The 25,785-nt window shown below is 35.7% G+C and overlaps 1 protein-coding gene across 1 annotated transcript; it reads right to left on the bottom strand.

The window, feature by feature from the left end:
- Positions 1 to 12,796: 12,796 nt before the first annotated feature.
- LOC126372822 (collagen alpha-1(XV) chain-like) lies at positions 12,797 to 24,241 on the bottom strand. Its single transcript, XM_050018731.1, has 5 exons — positions 24,134 to 24,241; positions 23,180 to 23,359; positions 22,701 to 22,844; positions 16,036 to 16,116; positions 12,797 to 15,676 (listed from the first exon to the last, which is right to left on the bottom strand). Exons 2-5 carry the CDS (start codon positions 23,263 to 23,265, stop codon positions 15,604 to 15,606), a joined length of 384 nt encoding a protein of 127 aa, XP_049874688.1. The 5' UTR covers positions 23,266 to 23,359; positions 24,134 to 24,241; the 3' UTR covers positions 12,797 to 15,603.
- Positions 24,242 to 25,785: the final 1,544 nt, after the last annotated feature.

The raw sequence follows: 25,785 nt of genomic DNA on the forward strand, positions 1-25,785 counted from the left end.
GTTTTTACGGCTAATAGCCGGGACCAGCGGCTTAACGTGCCTTCCGAAGCACGGAATCATGTTACTTTTTCGGACAATCAGGTGATTCAAGCCTGAAAAGTCCTTACCAAACAAAGGACAGTCTCACAAAGTGATTTCGACAATGTCCCCATCGGGAATCGAACCCGGACCTCCAGATCTTGAGCCTAACGCTCTAACCACTAGACCACGGAGGCCGAGAAAGTATGAGTAGCATAATTAGGTACGCAATTTCAAAAGAAGAAGAAGCACAAACTTCTTTGTTGCTCTTGAATAAGGTCTTTGATGTCCAGCTCGAGTACCATCTAGGTAAATATGACCTTCATGATATTAATATCACAAGAACACTTGCTTCGATGAAAAAATTGATTATTTATTACTATTTTTTTGTAATCGAATATCAGATAGTCACTCTTTATGGTATTACAATCACCATAACAGAACAGAAAAGGTCAATTTGTTTTGTTGTTATCCAGATAACGACATCAGAATTTCCCAAATTAACAAAAAAAAATCGACTATTTCAGGAGTTAAACCCGGACCTCTAGATCGTGAGTCCGACGCCCTAACCACTAACCACGGAGACTGTTGTTGCCACAATTTATTGAAAATAGAAAAAAAATATTAAAAGAATACACAGTAGGCAACACAACTGGTGGTATTCAGGCTATTTATATTGTTAAGTTATGACTAGAACCTATGACTGAAATAAATTATTACCATATAGGTACATACACATACATACATACATAAACTCACGCCCGTAATCCCTAATGGGGTGGGCAGAGCCACAAGTAATCAAAGACAACTTGCAGCCACTGTTGATACGAAGTCCAAAGACCATATAGGTACATTATATACAAAAATCACAATTATTCTGCCATAACAAAGCGTGTCCCATCATGCAGTCGCGTGCAACTTTACAACTTAGATATGCATTCTTTATGGCTAAAATATTACAGTATTACATAGTAATTCTAAAATATAATGATAAGGACGAAAAGTTTTTATGCACTGTTATGTAGCTGAAAAGTTTTATAACAGGGCGTTAAAAGTTTTATTTGAGGTATAACTCAAAAAGTAAGTTTCAATTAGAAGTATGTAATGGCTACCTTAGCTGTGTTAGAAATCTAGACTGATTAATCATTATTAAAACACATAATAACGGGTTCTTACCGCGTTTAAATGGGGATATGAGACTGGAAGACGGGTTCAAATTATCGACCATGTGGAATCCAGTAATAGGTGTTGTAAAAAGCTTGAAACGGCCTAATGTGGTGAAAAAACGTGAGGACACAGTGAGTGCGGTTTGTCGTAGTGAGTTTGGTGCGAGTTCAGATGGTTCCGAACATTCCGATATCAAAAACATAAACAAGCGGCAAAGAAAGAGGGTAGACAGATATGTCTGCCCGTAGAAAATTATGGATCTACCTACTCCACTCCAATCTCATCAGTCATCCCGTGATCATGGCACTTGCAACAGTGTCGAAATATCGGGAGTCTCATATTCCCATTTAAACGCGGTAAGAACCCGTTATTATGTGTTTTAATTATGATAATAACCGCGTAAACTTAAAACAATGATTAATCATTATGCTAATAAATGCCACACCACTAGCTTACGTACTTTGATAGTTCTAATTCGTACCGCGCATTCAAGCTGTAAAATGTTACCTTATTGAAATATAGTCACAAATTGCACTGAACTAGCGTTCGTTGCGTTCTGTTTAATAGTACAAAAATTAGATGGAATTTCCAAAAAGAACGAATTGCAGGAAAAACGAGAATGAACATGTGCTTAGAATCGCATAGGCATAGAATAAAGAAGGTTAGTGAGACAGACAGAAGGCTTAATCTTGCAATGGGCCGTGACAATACCATACATAACATACATAAATAGCCTATAATGTCCCACTGCTGGGCACAGGCCTCCCCTCAATCAACCGGAGGGCGTATGGAGCATACTCCATCACGCTGCTCCATTGCGGGTTGGTAAAGGTATTTTTACGGCTAATAGCCGGGACCAACGGCTTAACGTGCCCTCCGAAGCACGGATCGTCTTACTAATAAATTAGGTATTAATTGATATTTCGTGGTTTCTAGGATTCGTTCCCGGTAAATAGTTAACATAGCGAGGACTGGATGTATATAATGTAGACCTCTGCCTACTCTTTCGGGGATATAGGCGTGATGTTTTGTTGTTATATACTTATAGAAAAAATAATTGAAAAGAAAATACTTAAGTAAGTAGGTCCTAAAAGTTTATTATTATTATTTACTGATGTATGTAGACGTTCCATGAGCCATGTCAGGGGCCTTTAGCGGCTCAGTATAAACCCTGACACCAGGGTTGATGAGGTTGGTAATTGGTATTCCACGTCACAACTCAGACGATAAGAAGAATTACTTATCTATTTTCAATCCAAACATGAATTATTTATATATATATTTATATTAATATTATAAATATTATTATATTATTTATATTATTATTATTATTTACATTTTTTTTTTATTTATTTATTTTATTTTATTTTTTTTTGGTGCAATAAAGTGTATTTGTATTGTATTGTATTGTATGAATTCATACTCATAAAGTATAATTCAGTAGTTTAGACCTCGAGGCAGGATTCGAACCCGTGACCCAACGATGCAAACCAAGCGATCCCCGAACAGGGTTATCAAGGATTCTAAGTAAATACTTGAGCAAATATCACATTTTGGACACGTTCAATCGCTAAGGTGTATTTATCCCTGCTCTTGGTCGTGCTTACGGCTTGTTTTCTCAGTACACCTATTACCTGACTTGACGTTGGCTATTTGCAGCAAAGCTTCGAGCTAAACCGTTTACTCACCGCCGTTAAGCGCATTTTGCGTGATTTAGAATTTTCTTTTCAGCGTTGAAAGCAGCGGATTTTGAAGAAGTTTGTATATCAAAATGTGTTTTGGAATAGTCCGAGAAAGTGTGTTGAGGTGTTCAGTCGTTTTGTAGGCTAAAGGTCTTATAAGTATTAAGACTAAGCACGTCTTATTTTGAACTAATTCTTTGAACCGCGTTGTTGTATAACCGCTCATAATAAAGTATTCCAGTCTTCTCTTCTTCTATCGTGTGGGTTGTGAGGTGGAGTAACAACCTCATCACTCCTGGTGTCAGGGTTACTAATGAGCCGCCAAAGGCCCCTGACATGGCTCATGGTAACGACTACTTATTTAAGTATTCCAGTATCAACAGATTAACTCTGTTTACCAGATGTCCCGAATTAGATTCCTAGTTAGGATATCAGCTCGCAGAGGAGTAATCTCCGTGCTTTTTCTGCATTATGTGCATGTAAAAATACTTTTAGGAAGTTTCCAATCCAATATATATATATATTTGAACAGTAGAGTACTTTTTTTTATATCCAGGCGGAGGATTTTTGAGCTTCTTTATATAAGTGGTGCATGCTCGCCTCGAAATGTTCGTGTACGCGGTGGCGTCCGGAAGTCGGGTCGCACCTTTCCCTCAAAAATGTGCGAAGGGAGCGATGGCTGGCTTTCGCGTCAACTCGTGATCGGGTGCTGCGTATGTGGACAGGCCTGCTTCTGTCAGGGAGCTCATAAAACACTGTTTCTGTGATAAAGTCACATAAACTCTTTATGTTTCCCTTTCCTTTCACCGACTGTAATTGGAATACCATTGTATTTAAGTCTATAAATTATGTAATACAAACTGGATTAAAAGAAAAGAAAGGAAAACATGAAACAGTAGGACTAAGGCCCTGTGCTGGGAGGTTTTCTGGCCACGTCTTTCCCTCAGCGTTACAGATTCCGATGTGGTAGTAGTTTTACAGCTAGTTACATAATATGTAATTTAATTATGTTTGACGTTCAAAAAGCGCTAACTTTGTAAGCCAATTTTGAAAAATAAATATTTTTGAATTTTGAATTTTAATATTAATTAATTAATTTAATGGATCAGTCACGTTGCTATTTTGGATCAGTATAGTATACTAATGTGTAAGCCAATTATAATTGAACACAATATTTATCATAAAAAATGACATCCAGTCTATTAAAACTAACTACTTAGCAACTGAAATCCCACTATTAATAACACTATTTGAATCATCACATCACAAGTTGGTACAAAAAAACAAAGAAACTATACTAATATAACTAAATTTTAATGGAGCGTATTTTAGTCTATAAAGATGAAAGCAAACAATATTCACACATGTGGGTGAATATTGTTATTTGAAACACATTCCAACCCATTTTATTCGTTGTGTTTGATAGTTTACTGCACGCTAAAACTCAATGTAATGTTTGACAGGTTTCATGAATAGTAAATTCCCCTATTTACTAGTTAAAACTTCATAGCGCTATAAACAATTTTGCATTCAATTAAAATCGGTATGTCGTAAATCTAAACGGTCTACAGTTTTGTGCTATTAAATACCTGTTGTTTCTATAAAAAAACAGGAATGAATAGAATATTTCAGAATGACCCATGTTGCTTATCATATAGTAGGTTTGTTATAGAACGACTTGTTTACATAAGTATTTATCTTTTGGTTGTAATTTTGTATTTCCTCTTCTATTTTTCTTTTATTTGTAATTTTGTATTTCTTCTTCTATTTTTCTTTTGTTTGTTATTTTGTATTTATTCTTCTATTTCTCTTTTGTTTGTAATTTTGTATTTCCTCTGTGTGCAATGAACTATATTATATGTGTTATGCTATAAACACACGTTCCCCGCCCAGAATCCTTGCCTATCGGCAGTGAACTTCTTAAAGTGAGCCATACCGCGTTAGTGCCAGCAAGACAGACACCGCGGTCCCCCTAAGAGCCGAAACACATAACCGCGTTGCGACGCCGCAACGCTAAAATCGGCAGTGGCGTTGCCGCCGATTCTAGCGACGCGGTGCCGAATCTTATTTGTCGTATATTTAAAACAGAGTAATGTCTTCTTAATAAAAAATAAGCAATAAGTTTCTTACGATGATCTAAGGCGGAGACACGTCTATTCACAATAAAAAATCACGAGGAACTGATCACCCTACCATAAAACGCTCCTTTTCGCGCCGCCGCAACGCCGTAACGCAAACTGCCGATGTCAGTGTTGCGGCGTCGCCACGCGGTTATGTGTTTCGGCTCTTACTCCTTAGCAGCTTACAGCCATTTTGATAGATCCAGAGGGGGTGAGAAAAATCAAGCTTGGCGACCGACATGAACTGGTGCGGAGCGGAGAGTTACAATTCTCAGAAATCAGAATCATTTATTCAACGTAATTATCACAGATAAACTTATTGGAGGACAATATAACATTTTTGAAATTACGTCATTTCGCAAGGTGTTATGGCTGAGGAGAAAAAATGACAAGAAACTGCAACAGGAACACATTTTTTGAGGGTATACATTACAAGTTATTTAATAACTAGAGGAACGCATTCAATACCAGACATTTTTATCATTTAGGTAGTCATTAATCTTATAATAACCTTTTTTACATAAAGTAAGCTTCACATGAGCTTTAAATTTATTTTCTGACTAATTTAAAATATTATATGAAATTTTATTGTAAAAACGTATATGTCGTGGCCAGATCATAGAATTGATTATTTCATGATGTGCTCGATCATTTCATGAAATGGTCATATTTCATGAAATAGAATATCATTCGTTGGCCACACCATTATGTAGTTTGGCCAGATCAATGAACACAAAACGTTTAACGATATGAGCAACTAAATGCATGATTACTTCAGGATATGGCCAAACGTTGGCAATCATATCGTAAAATTAGTAACATTATCCACCGATAGTGGCGCTGGTGTCGATTATATTTAAAACTCGATGAATCAATGTTATTGTCCAATTTTACATATCGAATAGGTACATAATTTTGAACCTAGGAAATTCGCATTTTTATTACACCACATAGCATGGACACCGCCTACATTAACGATATGGCCAAACGTTGATTGATGTATCATTAAACGTTGACGTTTCAACGATATGGTCAACTTAAGTTGGCCATTTCATGAAATATGACCATTTCATGAAATGGTCGACCACATCATGAAATGATCAATTTTACGATCTGGCCACGACATATACATAACCCCAAAAAACATACGTACTTACCTAGTAATATTCTTTATTCTATACTGTCGGGCAGGGAAAAGCGACTATTGGTAGACAACTTGCAGTCTCACTTGGTATTTACGGACGTCCTAAGATAGATATGCAGAGTGAGCGAAATAAAACATAATTTACCAGAATATGAGCAGTGGACTAATGACGAAGCACCCGTCACTTGGTTCAAATTCATCCGTCTAACTGTACCCGCTCCGATTAAAAATGAATTCTCCATAACTTGATTCCAATTTACAGATTCAACAAAATTTTATCGTTATCAGCAATTAGGAAAAATTCTCTGCGTGGCTATTTCCGCCTCGGCGCCGGCGGCGCGACGGGCGAAAACCTAACACCTTTAATTTATCCGAAATCCCTTTTAATTTCACCAAGGCACGTTCTATTTACTTCGTCCTATGCTCGCTTTATTAGGCAGATTAAATATTTTAACGATTTGTAGTATGTTCGAGAGAGAAACGGTTTTTTGTAGGCACGTGAACGTTACTCGCGAGCTATAATAAATTCGTTCGTTTTACTGTTAATAAATGTGAACATACTGTTAGAGACTAGGAGGGATCACGCGTTGTGACGCGTTATTTAAATTAATAAATAACATAACATAAACATCCTATATACGTCCCACTGCTGGGCACAGGCCTCCCCTCAATCAACCGGAGGGGATATGGAGCATACTCCACCACGCTGCTCCAATGCGGGTTGGTGGAGGTGTTTTTACAGCTAATAGCCAGGACCAACGGCTTCACGTGCCCTTCGAAGCACGGAATCATCTTACTTTTTCGGACAATCAGGTGATTCAAGCCTGAAAAGTCCTTGTCCCCATCGGGAATCGAACCCGGACCTCCAGATCATGAGCCTAACGCTCTAACCACTATACCACAGAGGCTGTTGAAAATTATAAATATTTTTGTTAAATTTAGAACGATGACCGGGTCATTTGTATTTTGTCGACATATTTGAAGTTAAAGTGGTGGTCAAAATTACTGTTTACCATCTAAGCGTGTTGAACCCACGGAATAGAAGAAAGAGGATATAAAGGCCTTAACGCGCAATTTGTATGAGTACTACTCCTGCAAACATATAACTATAGCTCTACTACTTCTCAAATTCCATAGCCACTTTATACAGCAATGTATATTTTATGTAGTTAAGGCTGCAATTTTATCACTGATCATATGAGGGTTTTAATAAGGAATATTGTGATAAGGAAGGATCTCCTTGCATGATAGTTAATATTTGTGTTTTTTTTTTTGCCCTGCAGGTATAATGTACAAATCGATCTTTTAATATACTTACCTACTATCGCGGAACGGGATTCTCTTAAAATGCATAATGGTTTTGTCATAATTTTAATTATCATAATCCTTTTCGCATAACGTTTTTAAGCATAATAGTACTTTTCCATAATAATATCTAAGAATACTGGTTTGTTAGGTATAACTTATTTTTGGACTAATATTTTGTTGGTATAAATTTGATTCGCATAAATAGGTATCCATAATTCTTTTTTAGAATTATAGTGTTTTGTCATAATTTTTACAAGGCATAACAGTAGGTTAGGGTGCGGCGGGGGTGGCCCTCGGGCCACCCCTACGCCGCCAGCATGTTTATCTTACACACGAAAAGTATACTGAATGATCACCAACAGCATGAAATAGAGTCAAAAAATATAAAAAGTCACAATCATGAACCAAATGCAACCAAGGAAAAAGTAAGTTTCGGAAATGTTCAAAGTTGTGCCAAAACTTTTCTTATTCGGAGTATAGTTTTTATGCTTATAATACTTATGCTTGTATGTCATTATTGTCATTAATTATTACGCTTCTGGTAGTTAGTATGAGTTTCAAAATTTTGCTTAAAAAGTTATGACAAATTAATACTATGCGTAACTAATAATAGGACAAGTAACATTATGCCATGGTAAACTATTACATAAAAAAATATGCGTAAAAATAGAGAACCTCGCGGACCTATAGTTTACAAACGAGTGGAGTGCAAACTTGAAGTGTGAACTATTTGCTCATACTTGTATAGCGCGCGTTTCGCACTCACTTAGCCCCTCCAACCTCTTTCTTATATCTGAACCTATCAAGTGACTTTCCTTAAAATTTATTGAAAGGCTTTATTTTCTCAGGATATTTACTTACTCTAAAAACAACACACAGCCACGTTCTTAGTAACATAATAATGTAGGTACTTTAACAGTCTCTGTGGTATAGTGGTTAACCGGCAAAATCGCGATCCGGATGGAGGTCAGGGTTCGATTCCCAATTGGGACATTGTCGAAATCACTTTGTGACACTATCCTTGGGTTGGTGTAATACTGGCTTGGATCATCTGAACGTCCGACAAAATAAAATGAATCATTTTTCGGAAGCCATGTCAAGTGAAATTTACTCACGTAACTTCTTCACCTTTTTTCTTCATGGATACAACCGGTTATTGCTTTTCATTCATAATAGTATAACACTTGGGATCTAAACGTCAGCTGCAGACGTTCATGTCCCTAAAAGTGTTAAGTAAGTAAGTTTTTATGTTCAGTCACGAGTAAAAATATGTATACACGTTGAAACCATGTCACATTAACTTTTTTGGCAAATTAAACCGTAAGTCACATTAAATGTCAAATATGATAGTGCGACAGGGTTCTAAAGTGGGTACATGATATTGCTCATGACTGTTCGTAATGTGTATTTGAAATCTATCCAGATTGCTGTGTAAGTATTTGATTTTTTTTAAATCTAACTACCTGAACTTAGTACTGTAACGTTATGTAAGTAACATTTATTCTCCTTTGAGTTACCTTTTCTGGAAATCGTGGCTGAATTGTTATTTTTATTGACACGTTAAGAGTACCACAGAAATGTTACGCACACTGTTATGGCTGGAATAAAAGCTTATAGCCTTGTGCGTAGGCTAGATTTAGAAATATCTCTTGTTACTAGGGATTTTGTTCGCGAAAATGTTGGTTTGTAGCATTTGAACAAATTGGTATTTTTTATTCGTAGTTTGTGTTCGGTTTACTTCTGATAGCGTGATGAAAATGGTAGTTTAAATATTGGAAAATACCGTTTTGTTAGTTACGTTACGTTGGTACGCAATCAAATGCATGACGTGCTCATTATTACCTAATAAGTACGTGTTTTATGTAAGTGTAGAAAATATACAGACCACTCGTCATAATATATAAGGACTGGACTACATCTAGAACTAATGGGCTAGCCGTAGGTACCGCATCGCATTTTGCAAATATGCTTCCTTCCTTGACTGACACTCAAAACCGTCATTTGTTGGAGTGAGAAGTGCGACCGCTCTTGTTGATTCCGCCGCGTGCAGTCACAGTAACTTGCTCGGGCAAATGACGATTCTGGGTGACGCAACGATAGACACATAGGAAAGTGCGATTCCTTACTGCCAGATGTATTATATGTGATTGTATGGTAAACCAACTCGCCATATCGACACTTGACGTTATATTTATAGTTCTTTCTTTCGTCTGGGTTGTAAATTCGACTTATCGCAAATTGTTCTCTGTTGATTTTGTGACCCATCCAACATTATGGGCTTGCTATGTAGTCTGTGTTCTAACATATTATAATAATAAGAGGGGTAAAAAAAATAAACAATTCATCTAAAAGACAATGTTGCAATTTGACATTTACGCATATAATAGTAAGTACACAATGACAAAAAATGACAAATAAAAATATTGCTTTATTAAATGAATTGCTTTAAATAGGTATCACATTAGCTAAATACTACACTAGCTTTCAGACGGCGACTCGGAGTTCCGTAAACGCGCGCGGCATAAATGTTTATTCCACCCCTAAATAATATGGAAAAACTATTATTATTATTTTTCCCAAGACACTAAGTGTAATGGAATAAATCTACTAGAACATTTGGCCTACATTCCAGTATTATTTTTTACTTTCACACAAATAACCCCACGAACCACGAGCTAGACATTTGTTCTGACACAAAAAATAATTTGTACGAGATATCCTATTGATTGATCAAGTGTGGATAGATCAAGTTGCCCTTTATATCAAAATAGGTTTGGCGTGACAGATAGTCAGAGTTACTTTCGTATATATTTATAAAAAACTATTAATTAGTATACTTTAGTGTCTCAAGACGAAAGTCTTTGACCAGTGCGTGTTGCCAGTGATGACCTACGGCAGTGAGATGTGGCCGCTTACTATGGGTCTCGTGTCGCTCAGCGGGCAATGGAGAGAGCTATGCTCGGTATTTCCCTGCTCGATCGAATCAGAAATGAGGAGATCCGCAGGAGAACTAAAGTCACCGACATATTTCGGAGAATTGCAAAGCTGAAGTGGCAGTGGGCAGGACACATAGCGAGGAGAACCGATGGCCGCTGGGGCGGAAAGGTTCTAGAATAGCGACCACGTGTCGGACGATGCTCAGTCGGTAGGCCCGCTACAAGGTGGACCGACGATCTGGCGCAGGACCGATCGTCGTGGAGATCCTGGGGGGGGGGGGGGGCTATGCTCAGCAGTGGGCGTCGTACGGCTGATGATGATTAATTAGTAGGGATTTTTATCTGAACCCCTGTTCATTTGAACGTTGCCTGTTAAACACAAACCACATTTGCACGACAGTGTTGCGGCCTTATTTTTACTTATAAATGGTGGCGGAATGAGTCGGCTTTTCCAACGTTATTACAATTTATTATATTAAACTCTACATAATGAGGCATGACACGTTTCATTTTTACTTCATTCAACCCTACGGCCGAAATTCTATACGTATTAAAGAAGTAATTAATTTTGACTGACAGCTACATTGATTGTTACTCAATATTTCGTTGACATAATGTAGCATTATTGTTGTTACACATAATATTTTCTGCATTGATTTCAATTATCGCTTGAGTACTTTATAATATTATAGACAATTATAATCCTATATGTACATAATTAAATTTATTTATTCAAACAATTAAAACAAAACAAAACAAACTCGAACGAACGAACTAATGAATCGAACTAGTGAGACACAGGTGGCGGATAGTGGAACGGCACTCAGATATGATGTGGTGGACTTTTCGAAAAGGGCGTTATTTCCAATGGTGTGCCGTTCCCGGCAATCTTCTCTTCTTCTTCTTCTCACTTTGGGCTCATTCCAGGCGGTAAAAAGGCGCAAAAGCTATGTAAAATAAGCTTTATTATATAGCCTAGTATAAAGCCTAGTGGAGGAGCTTGGTGGCGCAGCGGTAAACGTTCTCGGTCTGCGATTGTTGAAGTTAAGCAACTTTCGCAAAGGCCAGTCATACGATGGGTGACCACAAAAACAAAGTTTTCATCTCTGGCTCCTCCGTGCTTCGGAAGGCACGTTAAACCGTTGGTCCCGGCTGCATTAGCAGTCGTTAATAACTACGAATCCGCACTAGGCCCGCGTGATGACTTAAGGCCCGATCTCCCTATCCATCCATAGGGACGGCCCGTGCCCCAGCAGTGCGGACGTTAATGGGCTGATGATGATGATATAGCCTTTATTTTTTTCGGATCTGACTTATTGTAGGATTGCCGCAGATGGCACTAACTACTTGGCCGGATGTAGCCTTAAGGCAGATAGGACCAGAGTACAAAAAAGAATAATTTGAAAAAAGAAGCTGTCAATATTCTTGCTTACTACTTACAACAAGAACGTTCCTGGGAATGCCATATCTCTGATTATTTCGTTAATAACTGTAGGACATACATACATAAACTCACGCCTATTTCCCACCGGGATAAGCTGAAACAATATAAATCCACTTGCTTCGATCTTGACACACTTCTCTTGCTTCCTCCACATTCATCAATCGCTTCATACACGCACGCCGGTTCAGAGTAGATCGTACTAAACCTTTTCTAAGGACATCTCCAATTTGGTCAATGTAAGTGCTTCTAGGTCTTCCTCTGCCAGCCTACCATCAACTTTCGCTTTATATACCGCTTTCGCAATTTTATACCTACCTCAATAAAGAAATGACTGAAAATAAAATTGTATATTAGTAATATACTATTAATATAATATTAATATTAATATATACTATTAATATAATATAATATTAATAATATAATATTACAAAAGTCGTCACATAAAGTACGTATAAAATAACTTTAAAAAAAGTTTAAAATAACTTTCATGATTATACATAAAGTTTCTGCGCATGGCATTTTAACTTTAAACTCAAGTAAAAGTTTCAACAGCTGTTCAAGATTAAATCGTATTTATTTTTAATGTATATTTTTATCAAAGTTGAAAAATACAACAGTTGATGAACCGTCATAGCCCAGTTGGAAAAGTGCTTCACTCTCACTGTGAGTTCGCAGGTTTAAATCCCAATACGGGCCTGAACCAATAATTTTAGAATTTGCTTTAGAATCCATGTTCGGATCATAAGTGATTATCACGCGGTCAGTGGTGAATGAAAACCATCGTGAGGAAACCCACATTCTCAAGAAATGCGTTTTGGGGTTACGTGATCTAACCTGTGTTGAGCTGGTTTTCCCTTCGCGGGTTGGAAGGTTCTGAGCGGCAGTCGCTTCTCTTCGATCTGTGAAAGTTTCAGTTTAGGTAAGCAGACCCCGTGAGAAACGGGATAACGCTAGGTAAACAATAAATAATAAAACAATTCATTTACAAAATCGTTTCTTTATTTTCAAAACAATCTGTACTTATCAAGTACAATAAATTTTACCTAGCGTCTTTTTAACAATGAAAAATAATGGAGTTTTACGCATTTTACATCAATTTATATTCCATAAGTAACTAAAATTAAGTCAACCAGATAGAGAGGACATATAGAGAGAGCGTCGGCTTAATGACGATAGATGGAAAGAATTTCGCATGGACAGGAGGAGGACCCGGTGGTGTAATGGTTAACATGTTCGTCCCGGCTTGACCAGAGCTGCGGGTTCAAATCCCGTCCGAGTCATATTATTTTTCGGTTTAAAATACTCTTTGAGAGAGAACATAATCCATCAAATGGTGATTTTTAACAAAATTATTATCACAGTTATTATGATGACAATACACGTACATAATAATAAATTACAACACTATTAGTAAGATTATTTCTATGGTAAATGTTTAGAGAAAATTAACGGAAAATTTGGCTATGTTTTACATTTTCATCTTCCAAAAAGGAACAATATTTTGTCCTTTCATCTTTTCATAATTTGCGTGTCATTTTTGGTAAGTATATTACAGATAAACGAAGTGATGATATTTCAGAAATAAATGATTATAATCTGAAAACATGCACACAACACCAACAACAGTAAAACTAATGTTGCGTTACAAATTTTTTTATGATGATTGCACAACATAAATTTCCTTCTTCGTTTTGATGTTTACATATTGGTAAGTTGGTTTATCGTTGGAATTTGACTTGCAACTTGCAATTGCAAGTTAGTAAGGTACTATGTATTTTTGATTGCAAAATAATTATTTGTAAATAGAATGGGTCTAAGTGTAAACTTGTAATGTCACAATGAGGCCGGGTAAATGATCAGTAATTTACAAAACCTATAGGTACATCGATGAATATTATATAAACTACCAAAAATGGCAGTAGTTCATACAGACACTGCAAATTATTGGGATTATGGAATCCGATGGCATTTCCTCCATAACATGGATAAGTCATTAACATACATAAATTATGTTAATAGATATCTATCCACTTTCAAGAAACCAAGGTAGTACTTAAACGGAAAAATCAATGTAATTAACATTCTAAATTACCATTACATAAATATTTTTAAAATAAAATGTTACTTACCTACCTACTTAAATGGGTAGTAACAGGGAAATTAATTTTTAAGTAATTTGTAATTTTAAGTGACTTTTCTTTTTATTCATAATTATTTCGAAATCAGTATATAAATTGTAAATAAATAATGTTTAAAAATATTGTTTTAGGCCATAACATTCCATCTTCTTCCATTAACCATCCAAAAAAATTTAAGCATCTGTATAGGATTTCATACTATTTAGGAATATTTACATCCACATCTTTGGCTATCTACAAAACAATATAAAAGTTATCTTAAGACTATTATAGACATAAAATACATAAAAAGCCTGTTATTTACATACTCTACGGAAATCCAAAATGGCTGACTTAGTGTAACGACTTTTTTAACTGCATACAAGCTTTTTTTAATACGGTTGTACTTACATTTTCTTTTCAAAGATTATCAAAATGAAGATTTGTGTCAGAAACCAAAATGTCGTCGTATTATCGAAGCAACTGGCGTTTCGTGGCCTCGTTCACTCCTAATAGGAAATAGGGGTGACCATTTTGTATTATTGATATGATAAATAATTATATTGTTAATATGATATTTGATACTGCGTGAGAACGCGTGTCATTTAATGGTTCGCATCCTGGCTTGAGCTTTATACAGTGGTATATAATACAAACTTGAAATCAAACCCATGACGTCAAATTCAGTGGAATTTGACGTCATGGGTTTGATTTCAAGTTTGTATGGCACATGGTTTCCAGGAATAGTGCCCGATTAATAATAATAGACTCGCCCCTCATTACATGGGAATTAAACATAGTTGGCAAGGAGTGTATGTAAACGTAGTCTAGGGTATACAGGAGTGATGCTTTGTTATGTTATGATTTGATATTAAGCAGTCTCCTTTGGCCTTTAGAGTCAGATAGTTTCCACCCACAGAATGACCTTTTCATTATAATACGAAGAAAATGGGTATGTATCTAATGTTATATCGCTGTATTAAATACCCACGCGTATTGTTGACTTAATTTGCTTGTCTTTGTATTTTATCTAACATTTTCGTAAATACTTAATACTTTTCGTAAATGATTTGGGACTTAAAATAAATCTGGTTTATTGTTGCAATTATATATCTAATGCTGCTTATATTCCTAGGAATATTTCATTAGTAAAATTACATTATGAAACTTGAAAGAAAAATACTGCGTATAGAAAGATATTTGCTCCGCATCAACTCGTATCGGGCGACGATATATAGCTTTACCTCACCCCCTCTGGGTCTTACTTTGATTTAAATGGCCGTAAAGAGTAAGGGAGACCCCGGGCAGAACGTCTGTCTCGTTCAGACTTATGCGGTAAGGCGGCCCACGGTAATAATGAGATTTTTTTGGACGTGCTTTAAATAGTAATACAATTATTTCGTTAGGTAGGTGCCCTCCCATATTTTTTATAACATTTTGTATAACTGTTCATTAACGGACAAATGTATGTAGGTACCAGATACTTATTGTATGCAGTTGAAAGTAGTCGTTTTAAACGAAACATCATGATAATGTTTTGATGATATATATTGTCGATATGCTCCACCGGAATCATTGCTTCGAACATCGGTTACACCTACTATATAAATTTATTTACAGTCTTCACAATTTTATTTTACATTGAAAAATATCTAGAATTATAACATCTATAACTTTCCCCTAGTATCGTTCCGTTGTTCTTCGAAGTCTTTTGGAAAATGTAATTTATCGTTGCGATACCTGTTTCAAATAAAAAAACAATTTAATAATAATATACATGATTGTAGATAGGTACTCTGTTTATTAGACACAAAAGGTGACATCGAATTTTTTTAAATAAGTAATTTTCTTGGCCAAGATACATATATGGTATAGATAGGCTTTTCTTCGGACTTTATTCGACTATTTTCCACAACAAAAAATAATATTTTCGTTGCTTCACTAAGTTTCTATTACCTCATAATGGAATCTGCATAATAAATTTTGTTCAAATAGGGAGTCTAAGCATATTCACATAACTATCGTGTTCCGTAAGTCAAATTAAGAATCCTGAAAATTAAAAAAATATCTTCCACAATATTGTTTGTTGGGATACTCACTTAGATCGCTTTTTTCTTCTCACAGTATCAACGGGCGTAGCCTCTACGCACAGCACTATTAGTCGAGTGCTACACGAATATCTGCAACAAAGAAAAAAATCGTTAAAATCCCCTATCAAGCCGCACACTATTTCAGGCTTTCACCGGCTTTCAGCTTTGGTTTATTTATTGTACCGCAAACGCCTATTTCGAGTCGTTCCCGCTCTAAGTACTGGCAAACATTGACATGCAAACAAAAATATAAGGGGATAAAAGTCTATGCTTCTATTTTGATGTGGTTTGTTTATTTTTTACCATTTTTTTACGGTAAATTAAAAAATAATGTTCGCACATAAAAGCGAAATGCGCGTGATATAATTTTGAGGCTTACTACGAATCAATTCTAGAACTATTGGAACACGTTTTGACTGGATTCAAATACTTACCTAAATAACTTTTTGGGTGCCTACGACGTGACACTAAATTAATAAGTAGGTAGATACTAAAAAATATAGTTTCTGAGAATCGTGATAAGTTTTCGGCACAAAACATTACAGGCAACAGATCTAATCATATACGGTCACGAGCATTAATATGTGTATACACTTTGGTACCATGTCAAAATTAACTTTTTTGACAAATTGAACTGTAAGTCTCACTAAATGTCAAATATGTTAGTGCGACAGAGTCCTAAAGTGGGTACATTATATTGCTCATGACATGACTGTACACGCACTATACAGTCATCATTATGATCCTTTTGGCTACTTATTCTCGGAAATAATTATGAGATTAAACGAACTTACCTGTAAGTGAAGTTCTATCTCAATTATACGAAGCTCCTTGTTCGAGAGGTTTTAAACAGTGTAGTCTACGTCTTATGCTCCAGCATCGTCACAATTTTCAAAGCTCATTTCCAAAGCTAAAAAAAAAAAAAGTTAGTTTCCCGCTTCCTGAACGCAGCTGTCAACTAATGTCATTATGTTTAAAGCATGTTTCATGGACAACTCCATCACCTGTGGAGGCTTTAGGGCGGGATATTAAAATTGAAGGGAGGGAGTCCTCTCGAACAAGGAGCTTCGTATAATTGAGATAGAACTTCACTTACAGGTAAGTTCGTTTAATCTCATAATTATACTCGCTCCTTGTTCGAGAGGTTTTAAACAGTGTAGATGTTCAAAGTTTAGTTGGGAATGAAACATTTAAATTGAAACGAGTACCAATAATATGATTATTCATTAGTGAATAAAGTACATTGTTATCACGAAAGCTAATTAAGCTGCCCATGACTTTAATTCCAATAAAGGCAGTGAGAGGCACAGCCGTCGCCTGATAAACTCAGCGCGGCGTTCCACCAAACGTTTTGATATTATCATGTAAAAAACAATAAGAATAATAACTGTTCGCTAAACAAGTTTCACCAGTTCTCAAGAATGGAATCGATATTATGTATGTTATATAATATATGGTTATACTATACTGTACTAGAATAGATACATAGTTCTAAATAATTAAGTTGAAGTTGAGCGAGTACATTAAATACCTATTTCACATTACTATCAATTTCACAACAAAAGAACTACATAAGAACAAATTTCTGAATGAGCTCAACATCAAGATTGGCTATAAGAGCCTCACAGGGACCTCACCATAGAGCACATTTCCGAAGCTCTTGAACAACAACGATAGTTATAGTCGAAAGGACTGTGAGACTTCATCATATAGTATAACACTCATTTTTCATTGGCATACCAAGGGCTACAATAATTATCAAAGTTACACATTATTTGTTTACATACATAAAAGAAGAAGAAATACATAAAGAAGAACGGGTAATAACGAGGGCACCCAGACACAAGATTGATTGTAACATCCTGTGCTAAGTTGGCAATTGTTGTCGACATTGAGTAGTTAAATGAATCCTAAGACAACATGTCAAATTGATTAGAGAAAATACAAATATAAGTGCAAGTAAGAATTTCGATACATTTATTCAAATGACCTTTTTCATTAAAATATTCAGAACCACTGAACTAAACTTTCCTCTTTATTATAAGATATTGTTAAATGAGGCTGAAAGTATAAAGAGGGGAAGTGCATTTACATTATGTACTTGTGTGATAATTATCTTCGTAATAATTAAGATTTTGTTTTTATTAAAATAGATTACCTGAGCCCAAGTTATTGTGTATTACCTAATATCGATCATATGGGCTTGGTAATAATATTTAGTATATTTTTTTTTTATGTGGTAATAATAAATATAACTTGTTGTGAATTTTTTTTTCCTATTCCTCTATGCAACCTTTCACCCACCAATCAGATGATAGAACAACGTACACACAACACATTAACACACGTAACATTGTTTACGCAGCTATCTCTTTAGTGTAATAATTATTGAATTTGTTTTTAGGACAGTAATAGTGACGTCCTATTATTTACTGGAAAAAATAAATAAATGAATAAAACATATTTTACCCTTAGGTGTGCAGTTACATATAAGGATAACATTAATTTATTAATTATCGGTCGTGTAGGTATATTATCATCGTTCGTAAAAATCATCCTTTCCTTTAACCTAACTTAACATGATCCTGTTGTTTGCACAGGGATTCACTTCTCGTACCCATCCTGAAGATTTAATATGTCAGGTTATTTAGTGAAGGGACCTGCCTGATTTACGTTACAACACTAACCGAAAAATAAGATAAACATATATTTATCATGAAAATATTATTGTTACTTCTCCACTGCAGTTTGGTTCCGATTGATTAAGTGGAGGGACATTATTGTTGTAATTTTTATATTAATTGTAAACTGTGTTTTGGGCTGATCAGCAACAACATAATAAATCTACAACAACATAATTTAGTGAAAACGCTAATGGTGATGTAAGTTATATGTTACTAATGAACTATTTTTCCTTCCTTTTCACCTATGAGTTAATAATAAAAAGGGCAACTATTCTATCTAACCGAACTAGGTATCAATATTTTACAATTTCGAATGTAATACTTGAAGGAAATTTTCATTGAAGTTATAATTATTATCAGGTAGGTACCCCAATTTATACTGAGATTAGTATTGTTATTCCTGATTAACAAAGACAGGATTTGAATCCCATGTCTTAATGATAATGCTAAAACTTTTAGTGATAGACATTCGGAATTAATTTTACCAGAATTTTGAAAAATATATTTGCTTGTGCAAATTTTCCCATTATAACTTTATAGGGAATTCTTCCTCCTCATGAGGTACTATTCTTAAACGGCCTTGCTGCCTGGGCCACTGTTGATACTAATGGCTGTGAGACTGCTAATACATCTGGTTGTAGCTCTGCTACTACTGCTGGCTGTAGGGCTGCTGGTACTGCTGGTTATAGCACTGCTGATCATGACTGGTTGCATCACTGCTTTTATTGCTGGCTGTGGGGCGGCCTGCTGATACTGTTCCTTGTGGGCTTTCTGTTCATGCTGTTGGCTGTGGGGTTGCCTGCTGATACTGTTGTCTCTGTTCCACAGATCCTGTTGCTATCTCGTTTACTCACTCTTCGGGCAATGTTATTCATTATTATTTATGTGCTATTTGAATTTTATGATGTTGGTTGAAAGAATTTAATAGCAGTATTCTCTAACCATGTCTTGTGTACAGTTATCTCTTTTGAAAGTAATCTCTGACATTACATACTTTGATTTCTAGCACAGTTGAGGTTGATTAATAGAACAGAGGCTTTTAGGTTTTGAATTGTCGGTTATTTCTTCAGAATTTGTACTCTCATTATTTTATAATAATCAATTTGACATAATAGTCTATTGTTTCTCAGCATTAGTCTAATCTTGAGTTTCAACATGGGTAGGTAAGCCCCGACAATTCAATGGTTTATCTTCGATTCCTCAAGTGACAAACCAAACATGGAAATAAAAGTATAAAAAATAGTTGGTCTATGTTCTAGCTATCTACTAGCGTTTAGCAAAAGGCGATACTTGTAGTGGTAGCTTTATGTTATTTGAGTTGATACCATCAAGTCCATTGTCTATCCTCTAAGTGATAGCTCTAGGTATGGAAATGAGAAATAGGTATATAGCGCTTGCTAATGCCGACCATAATCGTGGTAGCTCTTATATTAATAGGGTTCATACCATAAAGTCCATTGTCTATCCTCTAAGTGATAGCTCTAAGTATGGAAATGAGAAATAGGTATATAGCGCTTGCCAATGCCGACCATAATCGTGGTAGCTCTTATGTTAATATGGTTCATACCATCAAGTCCATTGTCTATCCTCTAAGTGATAGCTCTAAGTATGGAAATGAGAAATAGGTATGTTAGCGCTTGTCAATGGCGACTTTCTTAGTGGTAGCTCTTACATTCATTGTGTTGATACCTTCAAGTCCATTGTCTATCCTCTAAGTGATAGCTCTAGGCATGGAAATGATAAATAGGTATATTAGCGCTTGGCAATGGCGACCTTCCTGGTGGTAGATCTTTTGTTAATTAGGTTGATACCATCAAGTCCATTGTCTATCCTCTAAGTGATAGCTCTAAGTATGGAAATGAGAAATAGGTATGTTAGCGCTTGTCAGTGGCGACCTTCCTAGTGGTAGCTCTTATGTTCATTGCATTGATACCTTCAAGTCTATTGTCTATCCTCTAAGTGATAGCTCTAGGTATGGAAATGAGAAATAGATATGTTAGCGCTTGTCAATGGCGACTTTCTTAGTGGTAGCTCTTACATTCATTGCATTGATTCCTTCAAGTCTATTGTCTATCCTCTAAGTGATAGCTCTAGGTATGGAAATGACAAATAGGTATATTATCGCTTATCAATGGCGACCTTCCTAATGGTAGCTCTTATGTGCATTGTGCCTTTAAGTCCATTGTCTATCCTCTAAGTGATAGCTCTAGGTATGGAAATGTAAAATAGGTATATTAGCGCTTAGCAATGGTCTTAGTGGTTGATTTTTATGTTAATAGGGATGATACATCGAGTCCATTGTCTATCCTCTATTGTGATAGCTCTAAAGGGAAACAAATAGTCTGTCTATTCTCTAGTCAGACAGTTCACTACTAGTGCTTAACTAGGTGACTCTCCAAGTGGTGTTCTCTTGTTGGTTAGGTTGGTACCAATAATCATCACCCATACGTTGGAAGCTTGAATTATAATAAGATTAGAGTAATTTGGAAGAAATTGCTTACTATAATAAGGCTATCTTTTGCCTGTACTCTCTTAACACTCTTTCTGTTTTTATTGTTAGGGTATATTATCATCATCTTATATAGTAAGTATCATTCGGAGAAGATAACATTATTAACACCACTTAACAGAGACTGTGAGAAGGGATTATGTACTGTTATAATATATATAATATCATTTTTAAGTATGGTTATCTTGTAGTAAACCAATTATAATCCTCTAAATGTTTTAAGTGTTATCTTGAATAAGTTATGTATCTTGTCTACCAATGGTGTAGATGACCTCTGTGATATTGAGTACTACTGTGTCATAGGTACTTCTTGATGAACAGGGTAAACATGAAGTGCTTCTGTCATCTAATTATCTGAACTTGTCAAATTATTTCCGAGTTAATTATTTACTTTTCTATGCCATTCTGCGGTTATATTTCACTGGTTCTCTTTGTTTTATAAAAAAACTGCTCATTTCATTCGCTGATAGTAAGTTATCAACCGCAACATAAGCCAAGAACACAATTACAAAAAGAAACAAAAATTTTTTTTTTTTTTTTTGACAGGTGAAAATAAAAACGCGGCAATCAGGGACTGAAGACAAGGCTTAGGCCTATTTTGATCGTGATTTTCGAATATTAAATTACTAAAGTCAAGACTGTATAGTCCTGAGATCTTTGCCTGCCTTATATAAGGCGAATTTAAACAACATCAACATCGGAATAAAGTATAACTTTTAAATCACTGTTATGACACGAACACGATACAATTTTAATATTATTATTATTTCTGTTAATAAAACTAGTTACTTTTATTAGTAATAAGTACCAACTTAAGTTACTTCTTCGAATGTTAGGATTATAAAATTATAACCTCAAAAAAAAGTAATTTGTTTTCGACAATAAAAGGAATTAAATTGAATTGATCATAATTATATCTTCTCTTGTTTTAGTAGATGGATAATGTTAAGACTTACCAGTATAATCCACGTTTTGTTTTATCAAAAAGAACTTACGCTCGTCGTCATCCACATTTTTTCTTTGGTACTGTTTCTAGCTTTTTTAGAGAAAAAAGCACTTGATTATGTAAGTAACAGATTTTTCGCACTATATCAATCATGTTTTTGTATTAAATATTAGTTTTCAATTAGTTTATTTACGGAGGCGAAGTGACGCGCCGGTGCACAAAAACCGTAATGACATTAGTTGACAGCTGCGTTCAGGAAGCGGGAAACTAACTTTTTTTTTTTTTAGCTTTGGATATGAGCTTTGAAAATTGTGACGATGCTGGAGCATAAGACGTAGACTACACTGTTTAAAACCTCTCGAACAAGGAGCGAGTATAATAATATTATGTTAGGCCTCGTTTATGTCATCTTATGCCATTTTTATGTTTTTTTATTACTCTCACTGTCGATTGTCACAATTTTTTGCAACTTGACTATCTATCCCCCTGAAAGTGATAAGATTGTCATACAAAAAAGAACACAAAATCTACTTACGTTTCTTGGTCCAAAAGCTTGTTGGACCTGAGTGAGGAGGCGAGCCCGTACTTGTCAGGGTTGCTGCTGTGCCACGCGTCGCAATACGCGTCCATAGCCGGCTCGCCGTTAGGGTTGGCACCATGCCACACTGCTTTTGTTGGCCTGGATAACATTTTTGCATTGTTTGTAACGAGATATTAATGCAAGTAGTTAGATAGAGTAACGCTTTTAATGATGTTCTGTGGACACAATTTCCTTGTCTATCTAAGCCTCCCTTCGATGCTTCCACGGTTCTCGCTTTCTTGTCTTGTCTTGCTCCTTCCGGCCAGCATGTTTGCATAGTCTAGGTGACGTTATTAGATTAAATTTTTACACAACTCTTGGAGCAACGATTCAGATTACGTTTGAACACTAAAAGTAATTACAATGCGGTAGAGTAACGTGTTCGTGGCGTCTGCTGCAACTAGCACAGAAATAAACCATCAAACAAAACTCACCAAGAAGAATCAGTCAGCACATTCTTGCCACTGAAGCTGTATATCCTGGGCGCATGCGCGAACAATGCTCCTGAACCGTCGAACATCTCCCCCCAGGAGTTGAATAACACATCACCTCTGATGTTGACTACAGGGATCTCTCGGTCCACCCAGCTGACTATAGAGTCTATTGTTTGGACCCTGCGGACAAGACACTAGGTTTTACCGAGTATTAGACTAAGACTTCTAGCATGAATTCATTTTTCATAGCACATGGACGTCAAAGAAAAACGTGGGTACCTAAGTGAAAAGAATTTATGCAAAGTATTTGTCATTTGTTCACAGCAGAGCGATTATGCGAGCTTTCTCAATGGGGAACTTGTGGGAATAAAGTGACGATTTAAGTAAAGGGTAGAGATGACAACATTGACAAGCTTTTGATATTTAGGTATTATATGAGTTTCGATAATGTCAAAAAATGACGTTTGTCATTTTTTGTGATAAAAAACTAGTCTTACTCTAAAATCGCACATCGACGCTATATACGGTGGTGTCGGGGAAAGTCGCTCATTATCTTGTATTAGTGTTGTCGTAGAGACAAATAACGCGTAGGACCAATAGACGTACGACATTTATCTACACAGACAACATAAGCTGCGTCTATCGGTCTAAAGACCGCGTGATTTGCCGCGTCGTGCCTTATTACGAGAACAGATAAATAGATTAGCGTAAACATAGTATTGGTGCTTAGAAAAGGACGGTTAATTTCCGGCTGTTAATTTTAAAATAAATGAATGAATATAACCCGGGCGAATCAAATAGGCATCTCGCTGATATGGAACCCGTTTGACCTGACAGCACAGGTCAAACCTGTCACATTTGCGCATATAAAATTAAGTGCGCAATGTAAACAAATGTCAAATAGCAGCATTGCTATCTTAGATAAATTGCTTCGATGTGGCCATTTTAACTCACCTGATGATATTAAAAATAAATTGTATCAGATGGATGATATTTCAATCGTGTGAGTTGTGAAGTGGATAATCAATCTTATCAACCCTGGTGTCAGGGTTAAGTATTATTGAGCCGCTGAAGGCAAATGAAGGTGTATAAATAGAGCCATTATTTAAAATATTCGAAATATCAGTCCTATAACAGTAAAATTCCATCTATAAGTAGAACAAAGCATGAAAGGAATTTATATTTTTTATCGGAAAATCTGAAAAAAATTGTTTGAATAGCCACGTAGTTTAAAAACAACACCAATTCTCATAATTGTTTTTAAATGTTCCGATTTCTATAATACAAAGGTTTCCTTTTTATTAAAAATATAAAATAGAAGAACGATAACGTTAGTAAAATTTTGAAATCAAATGCGTAAAGTATAATGTAACATAAAAAATAAAATTTTTAACAAAAAAAACCGACTTCAAACGCAAAACTAAAAAGCAATAAATAAATTTACTTCGCACAAAGTAATTAGTACGTATTTTCAATTAGTTAATTAATTTTATAAATTTGAAGCCGGTGCCAAGGAAATGCTACGACGAAGTACCGATTCATATATTTTTCAATACTGATTGTTTTGTATTTTTTTGTTTGACATTGTTTTGTAATTGCTTTGATATAGGTATTAAACAATATTGTGTGTACATAGTAATTTGATATTGTAGTAGGGTTGTTGTAGCATTTACTTGGCACCGACTTCAGATTTATAAAATTAATTAACTAATTGAAAATACGTACTAATTACTTTGTGCGAAGTAAATTTATTTATTGCTTTTTAGTTTTGCGTTTGAAGTCGGTTTTTTTTTGTTAAAAATTTTATTTTATTTTACGATTTTAAGTGATGGTTAGACCGAGCAAGGATACAGACAGATTTTCTGATTTATATTGATATATAATAATATATGATTAGTAGTGATCACAATTATTATTGATGAACATGTTTACACACACACACACACACTCACACACGCGCACACGCACCCGAGCACACGCGCACGTACACACGCACACACACAGACACACGCACACACACAGACACACACACACACACACAGACACACACACACACACACACACACACACACACACGCACGCACACACACACACGCACACACACACACACACACACACACACAAACACATACACACATGTGGTTGTCAGTGGATGCTGCTATCATACACACTCACGCACACATATAGATACAGTAGATTTCGCGTGGTTCGCTCGCTGCTAAAGCAGCTCGCGTGTCCTGTTTATTCGAAACTGTCCCTCTTCGTATGGCGGCCATCTTTTTTTTCCGCCATTTTGTTTTTTTTCACCGGCGACAGAATTTGACCAAGATTTAAATGGGTGTCGTGGAAACAAACAAAATCCAGGTGCAATAGGTTTGCCAGGCCGTAGGATGTCTCCCTGATTGGGAGCAGTTTTCAAAGATGACGTTCCGATCACACCCCTATACATCATTTTTAACCCCAAGACATTTTCTGGAAAAACAAAATTTTGTATGGCGGCCATCTTGTTTTTTCGCCATTTTGTATTTTTTTCACCGGCCATTAAATTCGACCAAGATTTAAATAGGTTTCGTGAAAAAAAAAATTGGTTCAGGTGCGATAGTTTC

This window comes from Pectinophora gossypiella, chromosome 14, assembly GCF_024362695.1.
Source record: "Pectinophora gossypiella chromosome 14, ilPecGoss1.1, whole genome shotgun sequence".
Taxonomy (NCBI): Eukaryota; Metazoa; Arthropoda; class Insecta; order Lepidoptera; family Gelechiidae; genus Pectinophora; species Pectinophora gossypiella.

Bases quoted from the DNA above. Each gene is read 5' to 3' on its own strand.
- LOC126372822 (XM_050018731.1), bottom strand. From the start codon at position 23,265: ATGTTCGACGGTTCAGGAGCATTGTTCGCGCATGCGCCCAGGATATAC. The intron at 16,117-22,700 runs GTAAGTAGATTT...TCTTTGTTGCAG, and splicing joins AAGCTTTTGGACCAAGAAAC to ATATTCGTGTAGCACTCGAC. The intron at 15,677-16,035 runs GTGAGTATCCCA...TATTTGAAACAG, and splicing joins AGAAGAAAAAAGCGATCTAA to GTATCGCAACGATAAATTAC.